Source organism: Sciurus carolinensis, chromosome 5 (genome assembly GCF_902686445.1).
Source record: "Sciurus carolinensis chromosome 5, mSciCar1.2, whole genome shotgun sequence".
NCBI classification, from domain to species: Eukaryota; Metazoa; Chordata; class Mammalia; order Rodentia; family Sciuridae; genus Sciurus; species Sciurus carolinensis.
The window spans coordinates 110,933,950-110,957,376 of NC_062217.1; the positions used below are offsets into that span (position 1 = coordinate 110,933,950).

Below are 23,427 nucleotides of genomic sequence, written 5' to 3' on the forward strand. Positions count from 1 at the left end.
TTCACAAGGGAAAAGTTGTTTTGAAACTTTTACTCTAAGAATCACATGAAGACATCTGAAATACTGCCAGCTCCAATCCTGCACTGTTGCAGACAAATGAAATCTCAGGACGTCTGTGTGTTAGTTTCCAGCTGTCCCTAGGACCTCATTAGTGCACTTCTCCCTCCTGAGTGCCTCCTTTGGACATTTACATTGTCAATTATATTAATTTTAAATGAATATGTTCTTTGAATATTACTCCTAAGTTTTTATAGACTTCATTTTTTTCCTAAATCAAGAAAATATGATTTTTTTTCTCAGTAAAATTCACATAGAATTTCAAACACACTGTACCAAATTCAGTAAGGTAATACTGAATTTCTCTGGCGTCTTCTGGGAAGGACTGATTTCCAGCATTTATATAGGAAGTGTTGTTTAACCCCAACCATGTGCAAGGGGATTTCCTTTTAACCCTCAGAGTAGGCTTATTTGGGCTTTTTTTTTTTTTTTTTTTTTTTTTTTAGCAGTTGTTAGCCTGGGTCTCCCCACTAAATATCCTAGGCCCTAAGTTCAGTGCTGGGCTATAAAGCTGTCTAATCTTTCTTCATAAGATCAAAGCTCAGCTGGTTATAAAATGCCATAGGGCACAGGCTTTCTGGTTCTGGTAGCAGGACCATCTGCTCACTTTTTCAGTACTACCACATAGTTTATATTCTTTCTCTTAACCCTTCTCAGAAAAATACACAAAACAAACAAATAGCTTTCTGTTTGTGTTTGGCATACACGTATGCTTGATTTAGGCCATATTGTGTTTGCCTGAATAGTGATTTTGAAATATTAAAATAAATTATTTAACTACCAGCATTTAAAAATTAAGGAGACTTTACATACCAATCTGGTTTTGTAGCGTCTCTTGAACAATCTGAAAGTCTGGCTTCTCTGGCCAGCTTCTGCACATGCTAGCTGGAGCTCATGTTTACAACCTTGGCCTGGAGAGGCAGTCTCCTATTTACTGCACCCTCTGTTGTTTTTTTAAACTGATGTCAAGTGTCAGTTCCCATTTATCCTCGTCATTGTACTATTGGTTTTCTCATGTTGGAGTAAATAATTGTTCTACCCATGTGTATTGGTGGTGAAGGTGAAATATTAGTTAAGGAGGGCAGTGAATTCCAGGAAAATGAGAAAGGGTATACATTTCTTTGGGTAAATGAATAATTTTTCTATCTCTGTTTTTTTTTTTCCCTCTATGAATCATGTATTTGCATTAGAAGCATATGTACCTGGTCATTCCCATTTCTTATTTGACTTCTATAGACATTTAACTCAGGACCTTTTGATTTGATGCTCATTCCTATAAAGGGAAATTATCCCACCCTAGTTCCTTCAAAAGGACAGTAGATTGTTCTAGAAGCTTATAATTCTCTTGTAAATGAAATGTCCAGGTAGCTTCTCTGTGATTTGTCATGATGGTGGCTGTGGCTGGCTTTCCCAACAAGTCCCTGCAGAACCTGGTAAGTGAAACACTTTCCCTCTAGGACTGTATGTATTGAGAAGAGTTGGTTAGGGACAGTTGAAATGGAATAGCTAATTATGCTAATTAATTAGCATAAGAGGTGACATAGTTGCTGAGGAGGGAGATTACATCTGATTGAGGGGATCTTGCAGATGGTTTTATGGCTGGCGTTGAAAAACAGGTGGAATTTAGCAGGAGATAGTGGGCAACAGAAAAATTTGCATAAAATTAAAAGATTGAAAAGAATTTAGTGTAGATAAGACAGTGCATAATTGAGTCTATTGAAGTAGAGGGGACGGAGTAAAATAAAATGGAAGAGTTTTGTCATGGCCTGTTAACGGATAATCTTTAGTGTGAGGCCAAGTTTGTATCTAACTTAAGGAACAACCACCATGAAAAGACTGTTGAATTAGGGGAGGGAAATGTCAGAGCAAATAAATCTGAGAGGAAATAGTTGGAAATGCTATCACCAAGTATGAAAGCCTTTGTGGAAATGCTATTGAGTGTAAATTTGGATAGAAGATTATTGTAGATACTGCAAGCAGTTTTGAAGAGGGAACCCCCAAGTCAGGGTGACTTAATGCATATGGTGGTGGAGATGAAGAGGAGGGATTGGAAGAAGCTATAGAAGAGAGGAGGGGACAAAGATTTGAACACAGAAGTCTGAGAAAAGTATGGAACTCAGAAGGAGATCCTGATTTGGAAGGGGAATCTGAGAGGATGGTTTTAGCTTCATTAACAGTTCGGTTTCAATAACATGAATATTTATTGGCTCATGTTACTAAAACGTGCAGAGGTACAATGGGATTTGGAATGGTTGATCAAGAAACTTATGACAGAGGAATGAATAAGAAATTGTGGTGCGTATCTAATGAAATACTATTAAACCATAAAAGAAAAGAAATCTTGCCAATTTTGACAACATGATCAAACCAGGAAGACATTATATTAAGTGACATAAGCCAGACACAGAAAGACAAATAGTACATGATCTCACTGATAAGTGGATCTAAAAAAGTTGAACTAATAGAAACAGAAAATAGAATTATGGTTGCCAGTGTGTGAGGAAAGTGGGGAAATATTGATCAGATGTCACAAACTTTCAGTTGTAAGATGATCAAGTTCTGGAAATCTCATGTATAGCATGAGTGGTGGTGGATATACTAATTTGTGGTAATCATTATACAGTGGTATTTCTCAAGACATCACATTTTATATCCTAAATGTATTCCATCATTATTTGATATTTAAGCATTTTTAAATAAAAAGACACATATTATTAAAAAAGAAAAAAGTTTTCTGATGTCAAAGAACAAGGATCTGTGACATCATCTAAGATCCAAATGTTTTCTCACTCTTGTCTCTGCTTTCCATGTTGGTAGTTGGTTCTCCACGTGGTTGTATGTGGCACCTAGAACAACTGGGTACCTATGTGTTTGTTCACACTTGTAAGAGAGAGTGCTCTCTCTTTAAAAAGCTAGAAAACTTCATTTTCAAAAGCATCTATCAAATCTCTTCTTCCTTATATTTGGCTCAGATTGGATCACATGCTTGTGTGTGTGTATATATATACAGGGGTGCTGAGGGTTGAACTTAGGGCTTCACAGTTTCTAGAAAAGTGCTTTACCACTGAATCACACCTTCAGCCCACACCCTTCTATTCTTAAACCAGTCCAAAGCAGTAGGAGTGGGCATGACTTACTCCTGGATAATTAGGTGATTCCCAGATTCTAGGTACATAACTCCCAATGTTCGCTTGTGTGAAGAAGATTGAGTTCAGTTTTTTTTTTTTTTTTTTTTATTATTGTAAACAAATGGGATACATGTTGTTTCTCTGTCTGTACATGGCGTAAAGGTATACCATTTGTGTAATCATAAATTTACATAGGGTAATGTTGTTTGATTCATTCTGCCGTTTTTTCCCTTCCCCCCCACCCCTCCCACCCCTCCCCTCCCTCTGTACAGTCCTTCCTTCCTCCATTCCTGCCCCCCTCCCTAAACCCAACTCCAACCCCAACACTAACCCTTCCCACCCCCCATTATGTGTCATCATCCACTTATTAGCGATATCATTCTTCCTTTGGTTTTTTGAGATTGGCTTATCTCACTTAGCATGATATTCTCCAGTTTCATCCATTTGCCTGCAAATGCCATAATTTTATCATTCTTTATGGCTGAGTAATATTCCATTGTATATATATACCACATTTTCTTTATCCATTCATCAATTGAAGGACATCTAGGTTGGTTCCACAATCTGGCTATTGTGAACTGAGCAGCTATGAACATTGATGTGGCTGTATCTCTGTAATATGCTGATTTTAAGTCCTTTGGGTATAGAACAAGGAGTGGGATAGCTGGGTCAAATGGTGGTTCCATTCCAAGTTTTCTAAGGAGTCTCCATACTGCTTTCCAGAGTGGCTGCACTAATTTGCAGACCCACCAGCAATGTATGAGTGTACCTTTCTCCCCACATCCTCGCCAACACCTGTTATTGCTTGTATTCTTGATAATCGCCATTCTGATTGGGGTGAGATGGAATCTTAGGGTGGTTTTGATTTGCATTTCTCTTATTACTAGAGATGTTGAACATTTTTCCATATGTTTGTTGATTGCTTGTAGATCTTCTTCTGTGAAGTATCTATTCATTTCCTTAGCCCATTTGTCGATTGGATTATTTGCATTCTTGGTGTAGAGTTTTTTGAGTTCTTTATAGATTCTGGAGATTAGTGCTCTATCTGAAGTATGATTGGCAAAGATTTTCTCCCACTCTGTAGGCTCTTTCTTCGCATTGCTGATAGTTTCCTTTGCTGAGAGAAAACTTTTTAGTTTGAATCTATCCCAGTTATTAATTCTTGCTTTTATTTCTTGTGCTATGGGAGTCCTGTTGAGGAAGTCTGGTCCTAAGCCGACATGTTGAAGCTCTGGACCTACTTTTTCTTCTATAATATGCACGGTCTCTGGTCTGATTCCGAGGTCCTTAATCCATTTTGAGTTTAGTTTCGTGCATGGTGAGAGATATGGGTTTAGTTTCATTCTGTTGCATATGGATTTCCAATTCTCCCAGCACCATTTGTTGAAGAGGCTATCTTTTCTCCATTGCATATTTTTGGCCCCTTTGTCTAGTATGAGAAAATTGTATTTATTTGGGTTTGTGTCCGTGTCCTCTATTCTGTACCATTGATCCACCTTTCTATTTTGGTACCAATATCATGCCGTTTTTGTTACTATTGCTTTGTAGTAGAGTTGAAGATCTGGTATTGCGATACCCCCTGCTTCACTCTTTCTGCCAAGGATTGCTTTAGCTATTCTGGGTTTTTTATTCTTCCAGATGAATTTCATAATTTCTTGCTCTATTTCTGTAAGGTACATCATTGGGATTTTAATTGGAATTGCATTGAATCTGTATAGCACTTTTGGTAGTATGGCCATTTTGACAATATTAATTCTGTCTATCCAAGAACATGGGAGATCTTTCCATCTTCTAAGGTTTTCTTGAATTTCTTTCTTTAGTGTTCTGTAGTTCTCATTGTAGAGGTCTTTCACCTCTTTTGTGAGATTGATTCCCAAATATTTTATTTTTTTTGAAGCTATTGTGAATGGGGTAGTTTTCCTAATTTCTCTTTCTGAAGATATCGCTTATGTATTAGAATGCCTTAGATTTATGTGCATTGATCTTATATCCCGCTACTTTACTGAATTCACTTATGAGATCTAAAAGTTTTCTGATGGAATTTCCTGGTTCCTCTAAGTATATAATCATATCATCAGCAAATAGGGATAGTTTGAGTTCTTCTTTTCCTATTCGTATCCCTTTAATTTCTTTGGTCTGTCTAATTGCTCTGGCTAGAGTTTCAAGGACGATATTGAATAGAAGTGGTGAAAGAGGGCATCCCTGCCTTGTTCCAGTTTTTAGAGGGAATGCTTTCAGTTTTTCACCATTTAGAATGATATTAGCCATGGGCTTAGCGTAGATGGCCTTTACAATGTTAAGGAATGTTCCCACTATCCCTATTTTTTCTAGTGTTTTGAGCATGAAGGGGTGCTGTATTTTATCAAATGCTTTTTCTGCATCTATTGAAATAATCATGTGATTCTTGACTTTAAGTCTATTGATATGGTGAATTACATTTATTGATTTCCTGATGTTGAACCAACCTTGCATCTCTGGGATGAAACCCACTTGATCATGGTGCACTATCTTTTTAATATGTTTTTGTATGCAATTTGCTAAAATTTTGTTGAGAATTGAGTTCAGTTTAAACATGTCTAGGAAGTTGTAGGAATGGAAAGCTAGATACATGCTTACAAAGTTACATTTATGAGTCTGGTTTCTGAAAAGAAAAGGTGAGATTTTACATTGGAATACATTATTCAGCTCAGTGAAGTTGGAGCCCTTGAAGAACTATTAGGCAGAGTCAGTCATACCCACCTAATGTTCCATTTGCTCCTAGCTTAATGGGTAATTCTGCTAGAAGCTCAGAAGAACAGAAAGATGATAGGACTGTGAACAATAAAGACTGGGCTCATGAGGTTTCAGAGAGGGAGGATCCATCTATATATTGGAAATTGAACTAGAGGCCTTTCTGGTAAAGAAGTTGTCTACATTTTACCCATGTCCTGAGACTTTCTGTGAGACTTAATTTAATGGTGATTGACTAATCTGGTAGAGGAAATTTCAAGGCAGCACAACACTCAGGGAGTGACCTGGGTATTGCTTTCAGCTTTTAGCCAAGTTTACTATGATAATCAGGAGGATTATGCAGAAAAAGCTTGAAATTTAGTCAGAAATGTGAGTGTAAAACTAGCCACAAAAAGTGTGGTTGTGGAAGAGGTTATGGCAACTAAAGAGATGCTAAGTACTTTATATAGACGAAGTAGAAAGAGGTTTGGAGGGTAATTCAGGAAATGGCAAGACCACACCCATGGTAGGTTATAGGGTATAAAAGTAAAAATTTCTTTGAGAGGAGACTGTGTGGGTACCCTGCTTGCACAGTGGGGCCTAGGAAGTTGTTTTATAATGCTCAATCTGAGGCCACTGTAGCCATGATCCTAGGAGGCCAGTGATTGAGATAGCAGCACACCTTGTATCACCCACGTTGTGCTGGTTCTGCAGGAACACAGTATGCTGGAGTTAGAAGGTCATGGAGGCTTCCAACAAGATTTCAGAGGAAGGCCTGTGACAACAGGCAAAGTGAAACAAGGTCAGAATCCCTTCATGTAGCCTCTGAGAGAGCAGTGCATGAAGATGTGAGAAGGAAGCCAAAGCTACATTGGAGGGGATGAGATTAAGAGATGCCATTAATGTGGAATGTCTGCCAGGGAAAGCTGTAGAATCAAGCAGAGACAAGGCAAAAGAGAGACCATGTGGTCTACAACCAGCAAAGTCATGGGGTGGAGCCACACAGGCCCTTTGGAAAGAAGATCACAATGTCATGTGCCCCAGATGATGAATGTAGAGCTACAGGACTTGTTTGTCCAGCTGATTTTTATTCTTTCATCTATGGCCCTCTTTCTCGCTTTTGGATTGCAGATGTCTATTCCATGCTATTATTTATTGGTTATGTGTAACTTGCTTTCGATTTTTATAATGTAAAACATCTAAGAGTTTGTCTTGAGTTTCAGATGAGATTTTGTATTTGTTGGGCAATAACTCTTGGAAATGTTCTAAATGTATTTTGCATTGTGAGATGGGCATGAGCATTTGGGAGCCAGGACTGGAATGTTATAGTTTAGATATGTATTTCAAAAGCTCATGTGTGAGACAATGCAAGATTGTTTAGAGTTGAAATGATGAGATTATGAGAATTAACTGGGTGGTAACTGTATGCAGGTAGGGTATGACTGGAGGAAGTAGGTCACTGGGGATGTGTCTTTAGGGTTTGTAGTTTGTCCTTGGTGAATGGTGCTCACCGTGCTTCCTGGTTACCATGTTCTAAAATGCTTTACTCTGCCATGCCCTTCCACCATGATATTGTGCCTCATCTTGCATCCAGAGCTATAGATTTGACCAGCCATGGAACTGAACCTCAGAAACCATGTGCCATAGGTATTTTGGTCACTGTGATGAAAACAGGCCCTACATGGTACAATAGTTCTCTGGGATGTTTTTTCATCTTGTTTAAGTTATATACTATTTTATTCAAGTTACACATAATTTGCACTCTGATAATTCAAGTTTAATAAAAATTTTTATAGCCACCCATGATATTAGATAGAAGATCTGGTTAATCTTTTTCAAGGAGTTATAGCCAAATGATTCTGAAGGAATGAAAAAGCCTTAAGATTCACAGATCCTCATGTCCAAGGGAACCCTAAACCTGTTCTTTGTTAACATCAAAGGTCATCCCATGTAACCAATCCACACCCCAGGAACATTTCCTTGGTTTACAGCAGAGGTAAAAAAGTGAGGTTCGTGCGTCCTTTGACCCACAAAGAAAAGGCATGATTAGAATAGGTTTTAACACTTAGCAACCAGTAGATTTAATACAAGAGCCCAGATTTCTGGCACCTCTTTAAAAATGAGTGGATGTGATCACTCTGAGCCTGTGCTAGCAGGAGTCTGGATGGAAAGGTGGAATCTGGGAATTCCTGCTTTCTACAGCCATACTTGCCCAACTTGCCAGTCCCTGTACTTACCCTACCACTTCAGTTTTATGAATTGGAGAGTGTTTCTCTCCATTATCATATACAGATATGATTCTCCCCTGGGAGAATGAATCCTGTTAGTGATTGATTAAGTATTTGCTTTCATTTAATAAATGACAGTTCATTTATCATGGTAAGCTGACAGCAAACATACTGGTTGTTGAAGTTAAAGTAGACTGTAGATGGAACTCAGAGCTTCATATTGACTGCCAGCTATGATAAACCAAGTGCCATGTAATTCAAAGTCTTTTTTTTTTCTAATTTTTATTGTAGTTGGACACAATACCTTTATTTCATTTATTTATTTATTTTTATGCAGTGCTGAGGTTTGAACCCAGTACCTCACATGTGCTAGGCAAGTGCTCTACCGCTGAGCCCCAGCCCCAGCCCACTTTTTTTTTTTAATTTTTATTATTGTAGTTGGACACAATACCTTTATTTCATTGATTTATTTATTTTTTGAAAGTCTTAAGTAGTTGTTGCCTTTCCTGGCCCACTCATGGTGTCTCTTTCATCATTGATAGTGGTCATTTAATGACTTTAATGATGCTTAATGAGATCTTAAGTGATAGATTCTCAGGGTTTAAACATGAACAGTATATCATTTTGGTCAGCAGGAGCCCACCTCATTGGTGGGATCTGCACAATAAGCAAAGAAATAAGCCCTAGTGTTGCCACAACAAGTGAGTGTGGGAAAAGAAGAGAGAGAGGGATGTAGAGGAGTTTTCCTAGTGAAGGGCACATTGAATTCATTGAATTGGGTTTTTATGGACAAATAAGAGTTTTCTGTACTTTTGGAATAAATAAGTTCCTATAGCATGGAACAGTTTGAAACTCCTGATCAGCAGTTCTCATTGGGGCATGGCAGATAGCTCTCCCTTTGCATGGCAATGCAAGACCATAGAAACAACTATACAAGTTGAAACCATTGCAAGACACTCTTAAGTATTCAATGGGAAAAATTTAATGATCTTCAAACTCTATAAAAATTCTTGTTGAAACATTGACATTCTCTCTGTAAGTTATAGTGTATAGGAAAATTGAAGAGAAAGCTGAAACTTACATTAGTATACTGTATTTAAATTTTAGAAACATTGAGAATTAATTTGTTTTATTTGTAAACAGTAAAACCTGTTGAAACTATGTTTGAATAGTGCTTGCTTTCTATTGTGTAATTTAGAATGTGGGGTGAGCTACTTTTCTGTACCTTGGGGTATTATTACACTCAGGAGTCGGGATCAGCTTCCAACATTTCATCTGTGGTGCTTTCAAGGCTTTGCAGCATCCCCCAGAGTTGCCTTCATGTGAGGTTTTTGCCTGCATTTCTTTCTCTGCGGCATCTTCATCTTGTTTGTCAAACTGCATGCCTTGCTCATGTCATTAGACATGTCCCACCACACCACGCTCCTTGGTTGTGCACCCAGTCTCTCAGGTATAGTCCATGTCCCTACAGTGGGCTTTTCCCTCTTATGATGGTCGAATTTCATTTCAGGGTTGGCACTTTTTGTTTCTTTGCTGCACATTCACCTGTGTTGTTCAGTTTCCCTTTGGATGACCTATTTTTGTAAAATGCCACTTGGTTTCATCACTGGTAGGCTAGTAGTCATCACAAGTACACCAGGTCCTCTGTTTCTGCAGGGTCCACAACTGTGGATTCAAGTAACCACAAATCAAGGATATATTTAAAAACTGCACTCAGTGTGTACAAACTTAAAAATAATTATTTCCTAAACAATACAATATAGCAGATATTTACATAGATATTACATTGATTTAGGCATTATAAATAATCTAGAGATGATTAGAAGGGAGGATATATGTAGGTTACATGCAGATACTATGCCTTGTAATTATATAAAGGACTTGAGCATCATAAATTTGGTGTCTGTGCAGGGTCCTGGAACCAATCTTGTATGGATATAGGGGATGACTGACTTTTTTTTTTTTTTTTTTTTTTCTGTCAGTGCAGAACCAATTAAGAGAGTGCAGTGGCAATCCCAGACTTTACAAGAAGTGATGTGATTGTCACTGGCCCACATGAACATTCTTATTTTCATAGTGAAGTTTGTATAGAATGCAACAACTCATTGTGTATACTATGCTAATAGAAATCTAAACTTGTTGAGGGATTGGTTTTGTTCCACCACACTGTGGTCACTGAAATTCGTGCATCTCAGAACTGTATAAAGCAAGGACTGTCTGTCTTCACATTTAGAGTGAATTTGTCCTGCCCTTTGTTGGAAACTCAGCAACAATAGTCCTGGACACTTGATGCCAGTCCAGCCCCCTGGTCAGTGTAACACCCAACGTGCTACACTGGGGGATAGGGGTGGGGGATCCTTCCCATTTGAGATCCATTCTGGGCCATCTCAGGATCACGTCACAGTAATAAAGAAGGAGTGCTGAGGAGTGGCCATGCTGCTGCTCAGTTCTGTCAGCGTTCATGGCAGTTCTTGGAGCTGAGCTTTTGAAGTGGCCTCCCTGCAAGTGTGTAGAGCCTTCCCCTTCCTTCATAAGCCAAGTGAGGCAGGAAGGCCTAGGTTCTGGCTGGACTTTGCCACATGTCTCTATGCCATTTAACTTCTTTTTATATTAATTTTCTCAACTGCAAAATAGGTTTCACATATCTGATTTATAAGATTACTGTGAGGGAAAAATGGGAAATGTACATGAATATTAGGTAAACATGAGGAATGGTTCTGATGATGATGAATACCTAAATCATTGGGAAGGATTTCTTGGCTAAAAATGAAATATAACAGAACCTTCTCCTGTCTTAGCAAAATAAACATCCTCAACTTTCAGACATCCTGTGTGAGAAGTTCACCACTTTCTCATCTCCACTTAGTTCCTTTTTTCTCATTTTGCTCCCTTGTGGTGAAATGAAGCCAACTGACTCTCAATTCATTAGTAGGTGAAGACTTCAACCCACTTCTTCCATGAGGATTGACTCTTATTTCTCTGTTGGTGTAAGGAAAACAGCACAAATGAGTTGGTCTTTGAGCGAACAGGCTACAGGTGTCTCCCTGCTGGTAACCATTTTGAAGGATGAATTTTCAATAGTTTGAAGTATAACTGTAGAGTTAGAGAGCTTGGCGTTCTTCTCCTGGCTCAAGAAAAGTATTTTAAGGGAAGTCAGAATAGATGGACTTGTCTCGGGTCGATCTGAGATGCTAATTACTTACCTGAGAACTTTTAACTTTATGTCTGGAGTGAAAAATTTTGTGAAATAAGCATGTTAGTATAATGTTGCTGGTTTGGCAAAGGTTCCTTCATCTGTAAGATATTATACTGTAATTGCTGCAGACTTGCAAAATACATAGTTTAGTGAACATTGGTAGATACCTTGTCTTCCCAGATGGAATGCTAGTCTGAAATTTGGTGGAGATGGAATAAATCTTACGATGTGAGCATTGAATAATATAGATGGAAATTTTTATTTTTATTTTATTATACATGATTAAATACATGTAGAAGTAGATTTTATTTATTTTATTCTACCTTTAGCAGTTTATGTTAGGGTAGTGTGATCATTTTAATACTTCAGTGTAAATTTCTGAAATTAAAAAAAATTGACAACTTTCATCCAGTTTTAAAAAATCAGTTTATGTAAATATTGCCCCTGCTTCCTACCTTTACCCTTCCTCACACTCCCCAGGAACTAAAACAAAGATGGGGATGTGCAATTTCATATTTATAAAGTGGAGCTATTAGTCTTGATAAGGGTCCTTTACTCCCTGTTTGTAACATTTAAACATGAATTAGAAAGTTAAGATGATTCTTTAGCTTCCAAAGAAGCAATAATAATGTGATATATGAAAGAATGTGATATATGGAACATATCCCTAGCTTGCTATCTTCATCAGATGTAGAAACACTATAGGTGAACTATAAAAATATATCATCTTCTGATAATGATCTTAAATTTAATTGCTTCATAAATTTAAAGAATTGTTATTTTAGGTCAAATCTTTGTGTTACTATGAGCATTTGCTATTCATCATATCTAATAATAGCATAAGAATTAAGTTACATCTCAATTATTAATTCCATGTAAGTAGTGAGTACAGTAAATCTAACAACAGAAAATTAAAAGCTGTTTATTCAGATGGTTATATTTTAGGTGGAATCCTCCAGAATCTCCTCTCCTTTTATGCTGAGAGAGTAGCCAACAACAGTTTCTGAGATTGGTAAACTTGAGAGGAGATTCCTTTGTCAATGAGGAGTCCAGAAGTTGAAAATCACTTTTTTGAAGTGGCATAAATATACTGCATCCAGAATTGAGTTAGAATAAGAGTCTTTAAAATATTTAATATTTGATCTAATACTTATAGAAAATGATTCAAAATTGGCTGCTTGTTCTTTGAGCTTAGGTTTCCTGAAGGTGGAAACAGGGACGATAATACAATTTTAAGAAGCTAACTGGAATTCGCATTAGGATTTTTTTTCCCCAAGGCAAAAGATAATCATTTTCTTCTCAGAGGTTTTGTGGCTTTGCATACCTCAGCATTCCTTAGCTTAACTGCCACAATATATTTATGATTGTATTTCCATGAGGAAGCGCTAGTCATTTTAGGCACGTTTCCCAACTTTCAGGTCAAATTTCACACAGTTGAGGGGTGTACCATCTTTGGCCATGGGAGAGGTGGTCAGAATTAGCCATTTACTGAATTATTCCTTGAATAGAATCTGAATGTTTTAGACAACATATTGACTTACTTAGGAACTGAGGCATATTACAGGTTTCTAGGAGGTGATTTCCTTGTCAGGTTTTGTGGGAATTAACTGAACTGTGGGAAATGTATGTAAACCCATAGCCCTTGAAAAGGTGTATCTTCATCCATTGTAAGATCCACAAAACTGACTTCCTATCACCATGATTTTTAAAAACTGTTAATGTTCCCAGAAAATGACTTAAAATCAGTAGTTTGTTCTTTGAGCTTTGGTTTTGTGAAGGTAGAAACAAGGGCAATAATAAATTTTTTTAAAAAATGAAAACAACTACTTGGCATTCACTTTAGACATCCCTTCCATAGAATTGGTCATTTACTTCTCAGAGTTTTTGTGACTTCTTTGATTTCAACTGTCTTCCTCATCTTGCCTGTTCCAATTTCTCTTGACTGTTTAGGACATCTCTCTGCATAGTTTGGTGGATTTACATGCTCTGCTTTGTTTACTGCTCTAATTCCTGCCTTGCACCCCCTGCCTTCTTGTGCCCCCTGTGAGTGCCCCCTGTGGCACTCATTCTAGGGGTCATGCTGGTCAGCCCCTTGCTCCAGCCATCTAGCTCCAGGGCTGGATTTCCTGGACCAACTGCCACCCACACCCCTTCAGAGAAATGGGCTTGCCCTCCTCCTGAGGGTGTAGTGCTTCATACTCCACCACTCCTGTAACTGCTGAGGCCAGAGCAGACCAATAGTGTACAGTCTCAAAGCTGTGGGAACTGACAGGGAGTCAGTTGTGAAAGTTTCACCAGTAATTTCCTATGGGGGATTTTGACATCCTGAAGTCAAATAAGCATGACCCTGTCCCACTTGTCATGCCACCTGTCAGTGACAGCCAAGCCAAGGTACTTCAAAGCTTTTGTTCTGTGTTGTGCCTTCAAGTCTGTTTTGAGTGTGCCCTAGCACATAGCTGTACGACAGGGGAGATGACAGGAGACCTACTCCATGTCCTGGGTGCATGAGGTTACCCTCAGGCCCTCTGAGCCTCCTGCCCTCTCTCCTTTTAGACTTAACACATGCCTTCCTTCTCTGCCTGCCATACCTTCTCCATTTCCCCCTCTGTCAGCCAACTTTTTTCCTCCTTTGGTCATGGCAACAGTAGGCACTTCCTTGACTACCCATAACAGGGTTAGGATCCCCTTTCTACCCTGTTGCCCTGCCTTATTTTGAAATTTGGCACACAGTACCATAATGGTGGGTTAACTTCTCTTCTTCCTTGTTGGACCTGAGCTCATGGAGACTTTGCTTAGGGTCAAAGACAGTGCCTAACTGAAAGAAGTCCATGTGTAATAACCAGGGCATGCTCTGTGCTTGGGTGTTCCCCACACATTTTGTTCTCAAGCCCTCACAACAACTCTAGGAGCAGATATGATAAGTAATCTTACCAAGGAAGAGAGTGAGACCGTTAGATGTTACACGATTTCCCTAGAGACACAGCTAAAACCCAGCAGGGCTGGTACTTGACTCCAGTTTCCTACTCTTCATGGCTCAATAAGTGTCGTGAGGATTCATTTGCCCAGATACATCCAGTGCTTACTGTATGCAGAAAGCACAGTTTCTATTTTGCAGAGACAGACTACAAGCAAAAAAACAGAGAAGATTCACGATTGCCATAAGGGTTAGGAGAGAAATAAGCACAGTGAGGGATAAGAATAATTCTGTTTGGGGTGGTGTGAGTGGAAAGGATCATATTGTGGACCAGGTGGCAACTGAAGGCTGAGCGTGAAAAGGGGACAGGACAGTAAAATCTGGAGAAGAGCAAATGCAAAGGCCCCATTTTGGGAGGCCAGTGTGACTGGAGCAGAGAAAGTCGAGGAGGATATTATTTTTAATTTTTAAAATGTGAATATAGAATTACCTAACCAAACTTATGGTGGGAACAACTAAATACATTAACAGGTAAAGGCAGAGGGGGAGGAGAGGAAGCAGGGACCAGGTCCTGTAGGGCTGGAGTAATAAGCTCTCCTGCCTTCAGGGCCAGACCAGCACCTGGACTTAGTGAAGACAGTGTGTCCTGCCTTTTACTTCCAATTTTTAATACAGACATTGGTATAGAGAAATATTTATGTAAGAAAACCTGCAGTGCAGAAACCATGACAAATGGCAGTAGATGTGATGATGATGACAACAGTTGGCTTTTGACCTCAGATGCAGAGCCACAGTAGGGGCCAGGAGCAGCTGAGGGCCTGCTAGCCCTGACCGAAGAGGGCAGCTGGCTCTCAGTGCCAGCCACATGTTGCCATGTGGGAATGTGGGCTCCATGTGCTAAATCTGCCAGATTTGCCATAGAATCAGAAATCTGAATTTCTATGAGCAATTCCTGTATTCTAAAATGTTGACTCAAGCTGTAAAAACTCTCAACTAATAGGGAGACAAAACACACGTAGGGCTACCAGTGTGAAATATCTTCTGAAAGCCCTTTAGGCTATGATAAAGGGAATTGAATGAAATAATGATGCAAGTTAACCATTTAATTTTGTGCCCAGTACATAGCCAATACTGAGGAGAAAAAAGGTACTTATCATGGATTGCACTGTTAATGTGTTTAGTTGTTTGCACCAATTTTTTAGTTAACTATAAACTCATCTGAAAAATAAGTGTCCTTCATGTCCTGCATGACAGTTTATTCAGGGCTACATGAACCTGTCAATGGGGGGATTATGAAAAGACAAATAGACACAAAAGTAGAGAAAAGGCTGGGGCTTAGTGGTTCAGCCTACCTCTGGTGGAGGAAGACTGACCATGAGTAAGCTCTGCACATTTATTACATAGGTTTAAACATCAGAAGGATTTATTGTGAGGAAAGGTAAACAAAACCGAAGCTGAGGGTTAAAGCAGTTCAATTAGGGCTTATCAGCTTGCACCTATAATTCTCCACTTCCGGGCAGCAAACTTTTGAGCCCAAGGTTATGAACTAATAAAATTCCGTGACTTGCAAGGAATTTCCCTTTGAACAGGGCATCACCATACAAGTGGGTGGTTTTCTTGGCACCTTTACCCAGAGGAATTCCCAAGAGAGGTGTCACCTCTGTCTCTGGGCAGTTCAAAGACCCATAATTCATTTGCCACCCCTGACAGATATCCTAGTCTACTTCAAGAGATTAAATTAATGAATGTTAGTCACTGTTATTTGCTTATTGAGGAGTTTTTTTTTTATTTAACTCTCTGCTCTTAGTTTGGTACATTCTGTATTCATGTTATAAAGTAAATATGAGCCAGACTGGTGGTACACACCTGTAATTCCAACTATTCAGAAGGTCGATGCAAGAGAATTGCAAGTTGGAGGCCATCCTGTAAAACTTAGTGAGACCAAGTTTCAAAATCAAAAGGGCTATATACCACAGTTTCTTTATCCATTCATCTGTTGAAGAGCATCTAGGTTGGTTCCACAATCTAGCTATTGTGAACTGAACTGCTATAAACATTGATATAAACATTGATTTACTGTAGTATGCTAATTTTTTAAGTCCTTTGGGTATAAATTGAGGAGTAGGATAACTGGGTCAAAAGGTGGCTCCATTCCAAGTTTTCTGAGGATTCTTCACACTGCTTTCCAGAGTGACTGCACCAATTTGCAACTCTGTCAGCAATGTACAAATGTGCCTTTTCCCCCACATCCACGCCAACACCTGCTATTGCTTGTGTTCTTGATAACAGCCATTCTAATTGGAGTAAGATGAAATCTAGAGTTGTTTTTATTTACATTTCTCTAATTACTAGAGATGTTGGACACATTTTCATAATATTTATTACTCACCTGTATGTCTTCTTCTGTAAAGTGTCTGTCTAGTTCCTTGGCCCATTTATTGATTATATACAAAATATAATATTATTCAGCCATAAATAAAAATAATATTATGGCATTTGCAGATAAATGGATGGAATTGGAGAATATCATGCTAAGTGAAATAAGCCAATCCCAAAAAAACCAAAGGCCAAATGTTTTCCCTGATAAGTGGATGATGATATATAATGGGGGTGGGGGGTGAGGAGTGAGAGACAAATGGAGAAACTTTATAGATTATAGAGGGAAATGAGAGAAGTGGGGGAATGAAAAATTGTGGAATGAGACAGACATCATTACCCTATGTACATGTATGATTACACAAATAGTGTGAATCTACATCATGCACAACCATAGAAATGAAATGATGTATCCCATTTGTGTACAATGAATCAAAGTGCAGTCTGTAAAAAATTAAAAAATAAAAAATAAAAGCTATGTTATAACTTAAAAAATCTAAAGGGCTGTCTTAAAAAATAAAAAGGACTGGCGATGCAGCTGGGTGGTAGAGCCACCCCCTAGTACCATAGGTATATATGTACATACATATACACACATGTAAGTAAACATCTATCTAGTGTAAATCAGGTGATAAAATTAGCAAAGAACAAAGAGGGAACATTTTGGAGTTACTTATCCTTATTCACTGTCCACTTCCATGGTTCTGCTGTCTTTGCTCCCCTTACATCCTGTGCCTGGACTCATTTTTATGTCAAGTCCTCCTGGCTGGTGTTAGCTACATGTGTAAGTGAGTAGAAACCACAGCATAAATGCCATCCTGGACCACGTGAAGGATGACGGGAAATATAGCTTTACGAAGTGATGTTGTGTTTAGGAGGTTTTCATCACTTTTAATGAAATACAAATGTACCAAAGCAAATTATTTCTTTTCCTGGGGGAAGGGGGAATCTTCATTTAGTATGGCCTAACTCACACAGTTTTGTCTTACAAGAATCATGTTTGGTGTGTTGCAATTGTTGGCCATAGTCTTGGGGAATTTTATTCAGCACAAGCATCTCTGATGGTTCTGGCAACAAGTCGGGTTAATTACTTGTTCATGTACTTTTGGTCTCGTCTCTGTAAAAATTCTGGAGCATCGTGGAGAGGAACGCTGGGAGTAACAAAATATACTTGAATATTTCTAATAGATTAAAGGTTTATGAAAACATCTTTTTTTTCCAAGAACTTTTTTACATTGTTTCAAAATGAGATCATTTTGTTTTATCAACAGGAAGTTAGAGATTTGAAAATAAGCTTTTTAAAATTTTTTTTTAGTGAAAAATCTTATCTGTAAATTCAAATTCTTAATTGAGTCAATGTTTCTCTCAATTTTTGTACAGATCATGGAGGAAACAAACACTCAGATTGCTTGGCCTTCCAAACTGAAGATCGGAGCCAAATCCAAGAAAGGTAAATTGTAAAAGGGAGAAAGTGGCAGTTCTGATAGCTGATGTTATGGAATTACTACAAGTTTGCTGGGGAAAAAACAAGCCAATCTTTATTTTTATCAGTTTTTCCCAAAATATTTGTTAAATAATAATGATTCCCATAATTACAAACAACATGCAGTTTTCAAACAACAGAAAAATATTATAATAGAAATATTATTATAAACAATATTATGCAATCTGTGATCTCAAAGATGCCCAATTGATAGTCATGAGTAATGGTAACTCCACATGTTATAATATGTTCTCAACACGTAAACTTTCTTTGTTTATACTTTTTTTTTTAATTTACTACAAAGATTTACTATCTGTTTTTTTTTTTTTTTCCTTCAACATGATACAAAGCTTAGATGTCTTTTCTTGAGTGCTTCCTCTCCATCTGACAGCAAAGAGCCCACTAGATTTCCTTTTCGACTGAGCATTTCCCTTGCCAATTCTCTGCCCTGTCCTAAAGGACACTAGCCAATGCATGGACAGTTGAAAATGGAAGTATAGCTGTCTAGCCGCCCTTAGATTCCCACTACCCTCATTTTAAGATCACATAGTATTTTCCAACTGGTCATTGTGACACAGCTGTAATCCCAGAAGCTTGAGAGACTGAGACAATAGGATTGCAAGTTCAAAGCCAGCCTCAGCAACTTATTGAGACCCTCTCTTAAAATTAAAATATGAAAAGTGCTGAGGACATAGTTCACTGGAAACGTGCCCCTGGGTTCAGTCCTCAGTACTAAAAGGGGATTAAAAAAAAAAAAGAGAGAGAGAGAGAGAATATAGTTCAGTGGTAAAGTACCCCTGAATTCAGTCCCCAGTACTAAAAAAAAAAAAATTATGTAGTATTTTCAAAGGACCTGCCAGTACATATTTTTATGGAAGTTTTTTTTTTTCCCCTCAAAGAATGACCACAGTTTTAGTGACTCTGTTGTGTACACTTTCTAAAAATAATACAAATGCATGAGGTTATTCAGAGATGATGACAAATACCATCAGACAATTCAAAATATGATGGTTGTATATGCAGAGCATTATCCCTTGTGGTCTGGCCTTCTGTTGTTGTTGCTGTTTAGTTTTGTATTATTGTTCCTTCTATGGCTTTTATTGCTAAATAATACTAAGCCTTGCACAGTTTCTAGGTTTCTTTTCTTATTTTAGTCCAAATTTTCTTCTTTTAATCTCATTTTATTAGAGTTACTCATCCCATGGCATGTACATTATTTTACAGTTATAATTTTTTGTGAGTGTCATTGGTGGGACTTTGGCATGCCTACAGAAATTTTGATCTTGTTATCTTTTTATTTGTGATTATGGTGGCTAACCAATCATAAGAAAACATGGAAAATTTCCACCTGTAGTTCCTTATCTTTGTATAAATGTTGTATTTGCCAATTGTTTTGAGAATAATTTCAATTAATTTTCAGTAATTTTTATGGTATTTTGGGATGTTTTGTACTTATTATGTAGAAGATGACTCTGTCCTTAGTGGGTTATCTACCTACTTATGGTTTTTAAAAAAAAAAATCCACGGCCTACTACTTGGCTAAACTTAAATTTGAATGTAAACTGGATTCTCTTTTTCTGTAGTTAGGCATTTTTACTTAAAAAATAAAACAAACTTTGTTCCCTAATAAAAATGAAATGTAATCAGTCTCCCAAGAAAAACCCCAAGGAGACATGACTATTAAGACATTACCAGATAATTCTGGATGGCTTATTCTTTTGCAGTATCCATGTTACAATCCCCTCACTATTATCCTGAGAAACTAAGAATTGATTCATTTGGGGTTCAAAATGTAGACAGCTTTAGAGATTTTAGAAAAATACAGAAATGAAGGGATTATTTTCATGTTTTTAGATCGATTTCCTACTATTGACACACTTAACCTGTTCAGAGTGGAGTGGCAGTCCACATTTTGGTTGTACAATTTGCTTTAAAGATAAGAATATTTCAGCAGTGCATTTGAGGGTATTTGGGATAATTTTCACATGGTTAAAGTTAACCTTTGGAATTGTGCCTAAGAATTGATCCCTCCAGACTTGGGTCTATAGATTTCATTTAATGTTCTATTATTTATGAAGTGCTCTGAATGTACACAGTACTGCACAAGGAGCAGAAAGAATGTGCCAAAAGAGAACAAGGAAGAGGAAAGAATCAAGAGCTTGCCTCTAAGGAATTTACTGTTCGGAATTTACTTGATTGCTCTTAGTCTTTAAACACAGCTGTGGAATCAGCGTTTGGCTAACATCCCTGAGATGTATATAGACCTACATTATTTTTAAAATGGTTTAATTCAGAGATGGAGTTAGTTTGACTATAATTTGTAGTTGGTAAAAGTAAAATGAAAGTGGTGGGGGAATTTTAGAAGGTAATTATTTCCTCTTTCATCCCGATGTGACTATTCCCTGCTGCCCCTGAGTGTTGTAGAAGAGTCGGTCTTTAAGCCATCTTCATTCCCAACTATTATTATTCAAAAGACCAAGGAAAATAAATGAATTTAGGGACCATGCCATGTTTGGGATGATTATTTGATTCTAAATCCCATGGTGCTCTGAAGATTTAGAATATATGGATAATCCCCAGACTGTGCTAGAGAGACAATGCAGCCACAGGCTTGTGTTGTATTTCACTTTCTAGTTTTTACAATGCACATTGGTTGAATATTCGAGCCTAGACAAACATTTTTCATGGCCACTGTTACCACAGTCTGCCCCTTTCTTTACCTTATTGGAATTTAGTCCCGTATTTTTCAAATTAGTTTCCAGTAGCTGTGCCCAAACTTTATTTTTGAAGCCATTAATCGTTTATCAGAGTAGCAGTGTGGGAGCCTTGGTGGAAGTGCTGGTAGGGTGCTGCCTGGCAGACAGGCACAAAGCCAACCGCCTGAATCGGCCACCAATTAGAAAATTCAGGTTCCTCTCTGAAGATTCTGGTTCAGTAAGTTCTGGGGTGACACTGGGAGTCCGTGTATTTAACAAGTTCCTCTAGTAATTGCTGTGGTCAAACTGAGTTTGGAAAACAAAAATCTCGCCATCTGATGTGAAATATCATAATTTGATTACCAGGAAGACTGTTCCAGTGGCAGTGGATGATGACCACAGTCAAGAAGGGGCAAAGTCCCCAAGCAGTGATTTCTGAATCACGTCCATTTTGGCATCCAAAGACCTGTGTTATTATGGATTCTCATTTCTTTTACATTTCTGTTATCTCTGCAGTCAGCTAACATGGATAAGTTTGGAGTAATGATAACCTCTTCTATGCCTGTGTGTAATAATTTTGAGCAAAAGAACATCTGGTGTTTCTTCCCTCTCTCTGCTTTGCTGTACCTTCTTACCCTTTCTTCTTCCTTTCTTCTTTCCCTTTTGCTCTCCTTCCATTTCCCTTTGACCATATTCTAGATAGAATATAGTGGAAGAAGTAACAGAAATATTTTCATATATGTAAGATATTTTAGGGAAGTGCATATTTTCTGATATAAACTGAGGGACATGGAATTTTTGAAAATCCCCAGAGCATTTGAAATTTTTGGAGGACTGAATCCTCATTGAAGCCAGAAAGAACTAAGACTTCAAGATTCAAGATAATGGACATTTAAATGGATGACTCTAGGGTTATCTTAATGGGGGTCATGATTAAGAAAAATAAAGCAATACTTAGCATTTATTCTGAATTTATTTTGTGCAGAAGAAAATGAAACTGTTTCAAACTTGTGGAGTCACAGTCGAACAGTGCTTTACATAGAAAATTTGAGGTTTGTGCTTGTGAACTAGTTTTAGGGATTAAGGTTTTGAATAATATAAAAGTTTACTAACATAGAATAACTTCAGGCACTCATTAAAATGTTGAATATGCTATTCTGAGTCACAGCCTGTTTTAAAATAAATGCAGCTTCATTAAAATACAAACAACATTTGAACAAGTTTGACTGTTTTGCCAAGTAGAATTCCTGCCAGACCTGCCTTAACAAATAGATAAAAGTGATTTGTAATGAGAATAATCACAGTGGTGATTGTGCTGTGAACTCCACCATACTAGATGAGTTTGTTCTCTTAAATAAGGTAAATATTTTTCTTAAAAGCCTCTTTTTGCTCTTAATTTGCTCATCAATCTCCTTCTTCTTAGGTTGGCAAAGGTAAATGTGGGTAAACGTTGTTTAAAGGTTTTATGCCAAATTCCAAATAAATGAGGTCAACATTAATTAAGCTTTATTGCAAAATTAAACAAAGTGATAGAAACTCATCTCTGCAACGTGGTCCTGGTGTGAAAACCTAGGACTAGTAGGAATGAGTATTGAATGGTTTATTGGTGTATCCTGGGTAGAGGGAATCTGGCACCATGTTAGCCATTCTCATCCTTTAAGGATGAACAAGAGAATCATCAGGATTCCATGAGAGTTTATTATTGTTGGTTGAATTCCGTCAGAAAAAGTGGATATATAATGGAAAATCTTAGCATGAGAAAAATTGTAGAAAAATTCATTATTTTCTGGGGAAAATGTTTTGCTGAGCGTACTTATGCTTGTGTTGGGTGTTCATGATTGACTACCTAGTGGAAGCCTTTAACATAGCAGTGTTCAAGGGATGGAGGGCAGAGGAAAGGGTGGCGTGGCATGCTGAACCAAGTGTTTACAGTGGTGGGTTGCAGCCTGTTAGGGTGTATAAACTTAATTTAATGAGTTACAACCAGCTATAAGTAATACTCCCAAGTAAATTAGAAAAGACAAGAGTGTAAGAATATTGTTAATATTGAGTCACATATATCACTGTTTATGTGTGTGTCTACACACATGCACTCACATGTTTACAAGGTCAGGATGTAATAATGGTGACATAGAAAGGTTGTAGAACCCTGGCTAGTGGTCATTTCTTCAAAGGGTGAAGAGCACATGCATTTCCTTGATCATTGCATCCCTAGCACTGCAACCAGAACATAGTTGGCACTTGGTAAATATTTTTAGCCCTCAATATTTGTCACCTGAGCCCTCAACTAGGTCATTGTGGAACTACTCATGCAGGTGAGAATGTCTTTCTCTAAGGTATGTTGCATAAGAACAAGATTTAAAATTGTGGCATTCACTCTTATGAGTAGACCCCTGATGTGAACAAATACAGGAAATACTGTGGGTAGGCCTTCTTTTAGTGGTTCTAATGAGGGAAGTGGAAGGAAACTCAAAGAAAATGATTCAGTCATTATCATTTAGGGGCATTGATATGTTGGTACTGTTCTTAGCAGGCTTGTAAATGAGACTTAAAAAGACACAGTCTCCAGGTTGACTTCTAGACCAGAGTTGTTTTGGTTGTGGTTAATTAGTATCTGAATATGTAATTGAATTACCAATA

The 23,427-nt window shown here is 37.8% G+C and overlaps 1 protein-coding gene across 3 annotated transcripts in view; it reads left to right on the plus strand.

The window, feature by feature from the left end:
• The window catches only part of Bicc1 (BicC family RNA binding protein 1), a 270,647-nt gene that overhangs the window by 145,967 nt on the left and 101,253 nt on the right, over positions 1-23,427 (plus strand). For all 3 annotated transcript variants that reach the window (XM_047553385.1, XM_047553386.1, XM_047553388.1), the window contains exon 3: positions 17,989-18,058. In XM_047553385.1, coding sequence (XP_047409341.1) covers positions 17,989-18,058 — 70 coding nt within the window. The remainder of the gene's footprint in view (positions 1-17,988; positions 18,059-23,427) is intronic.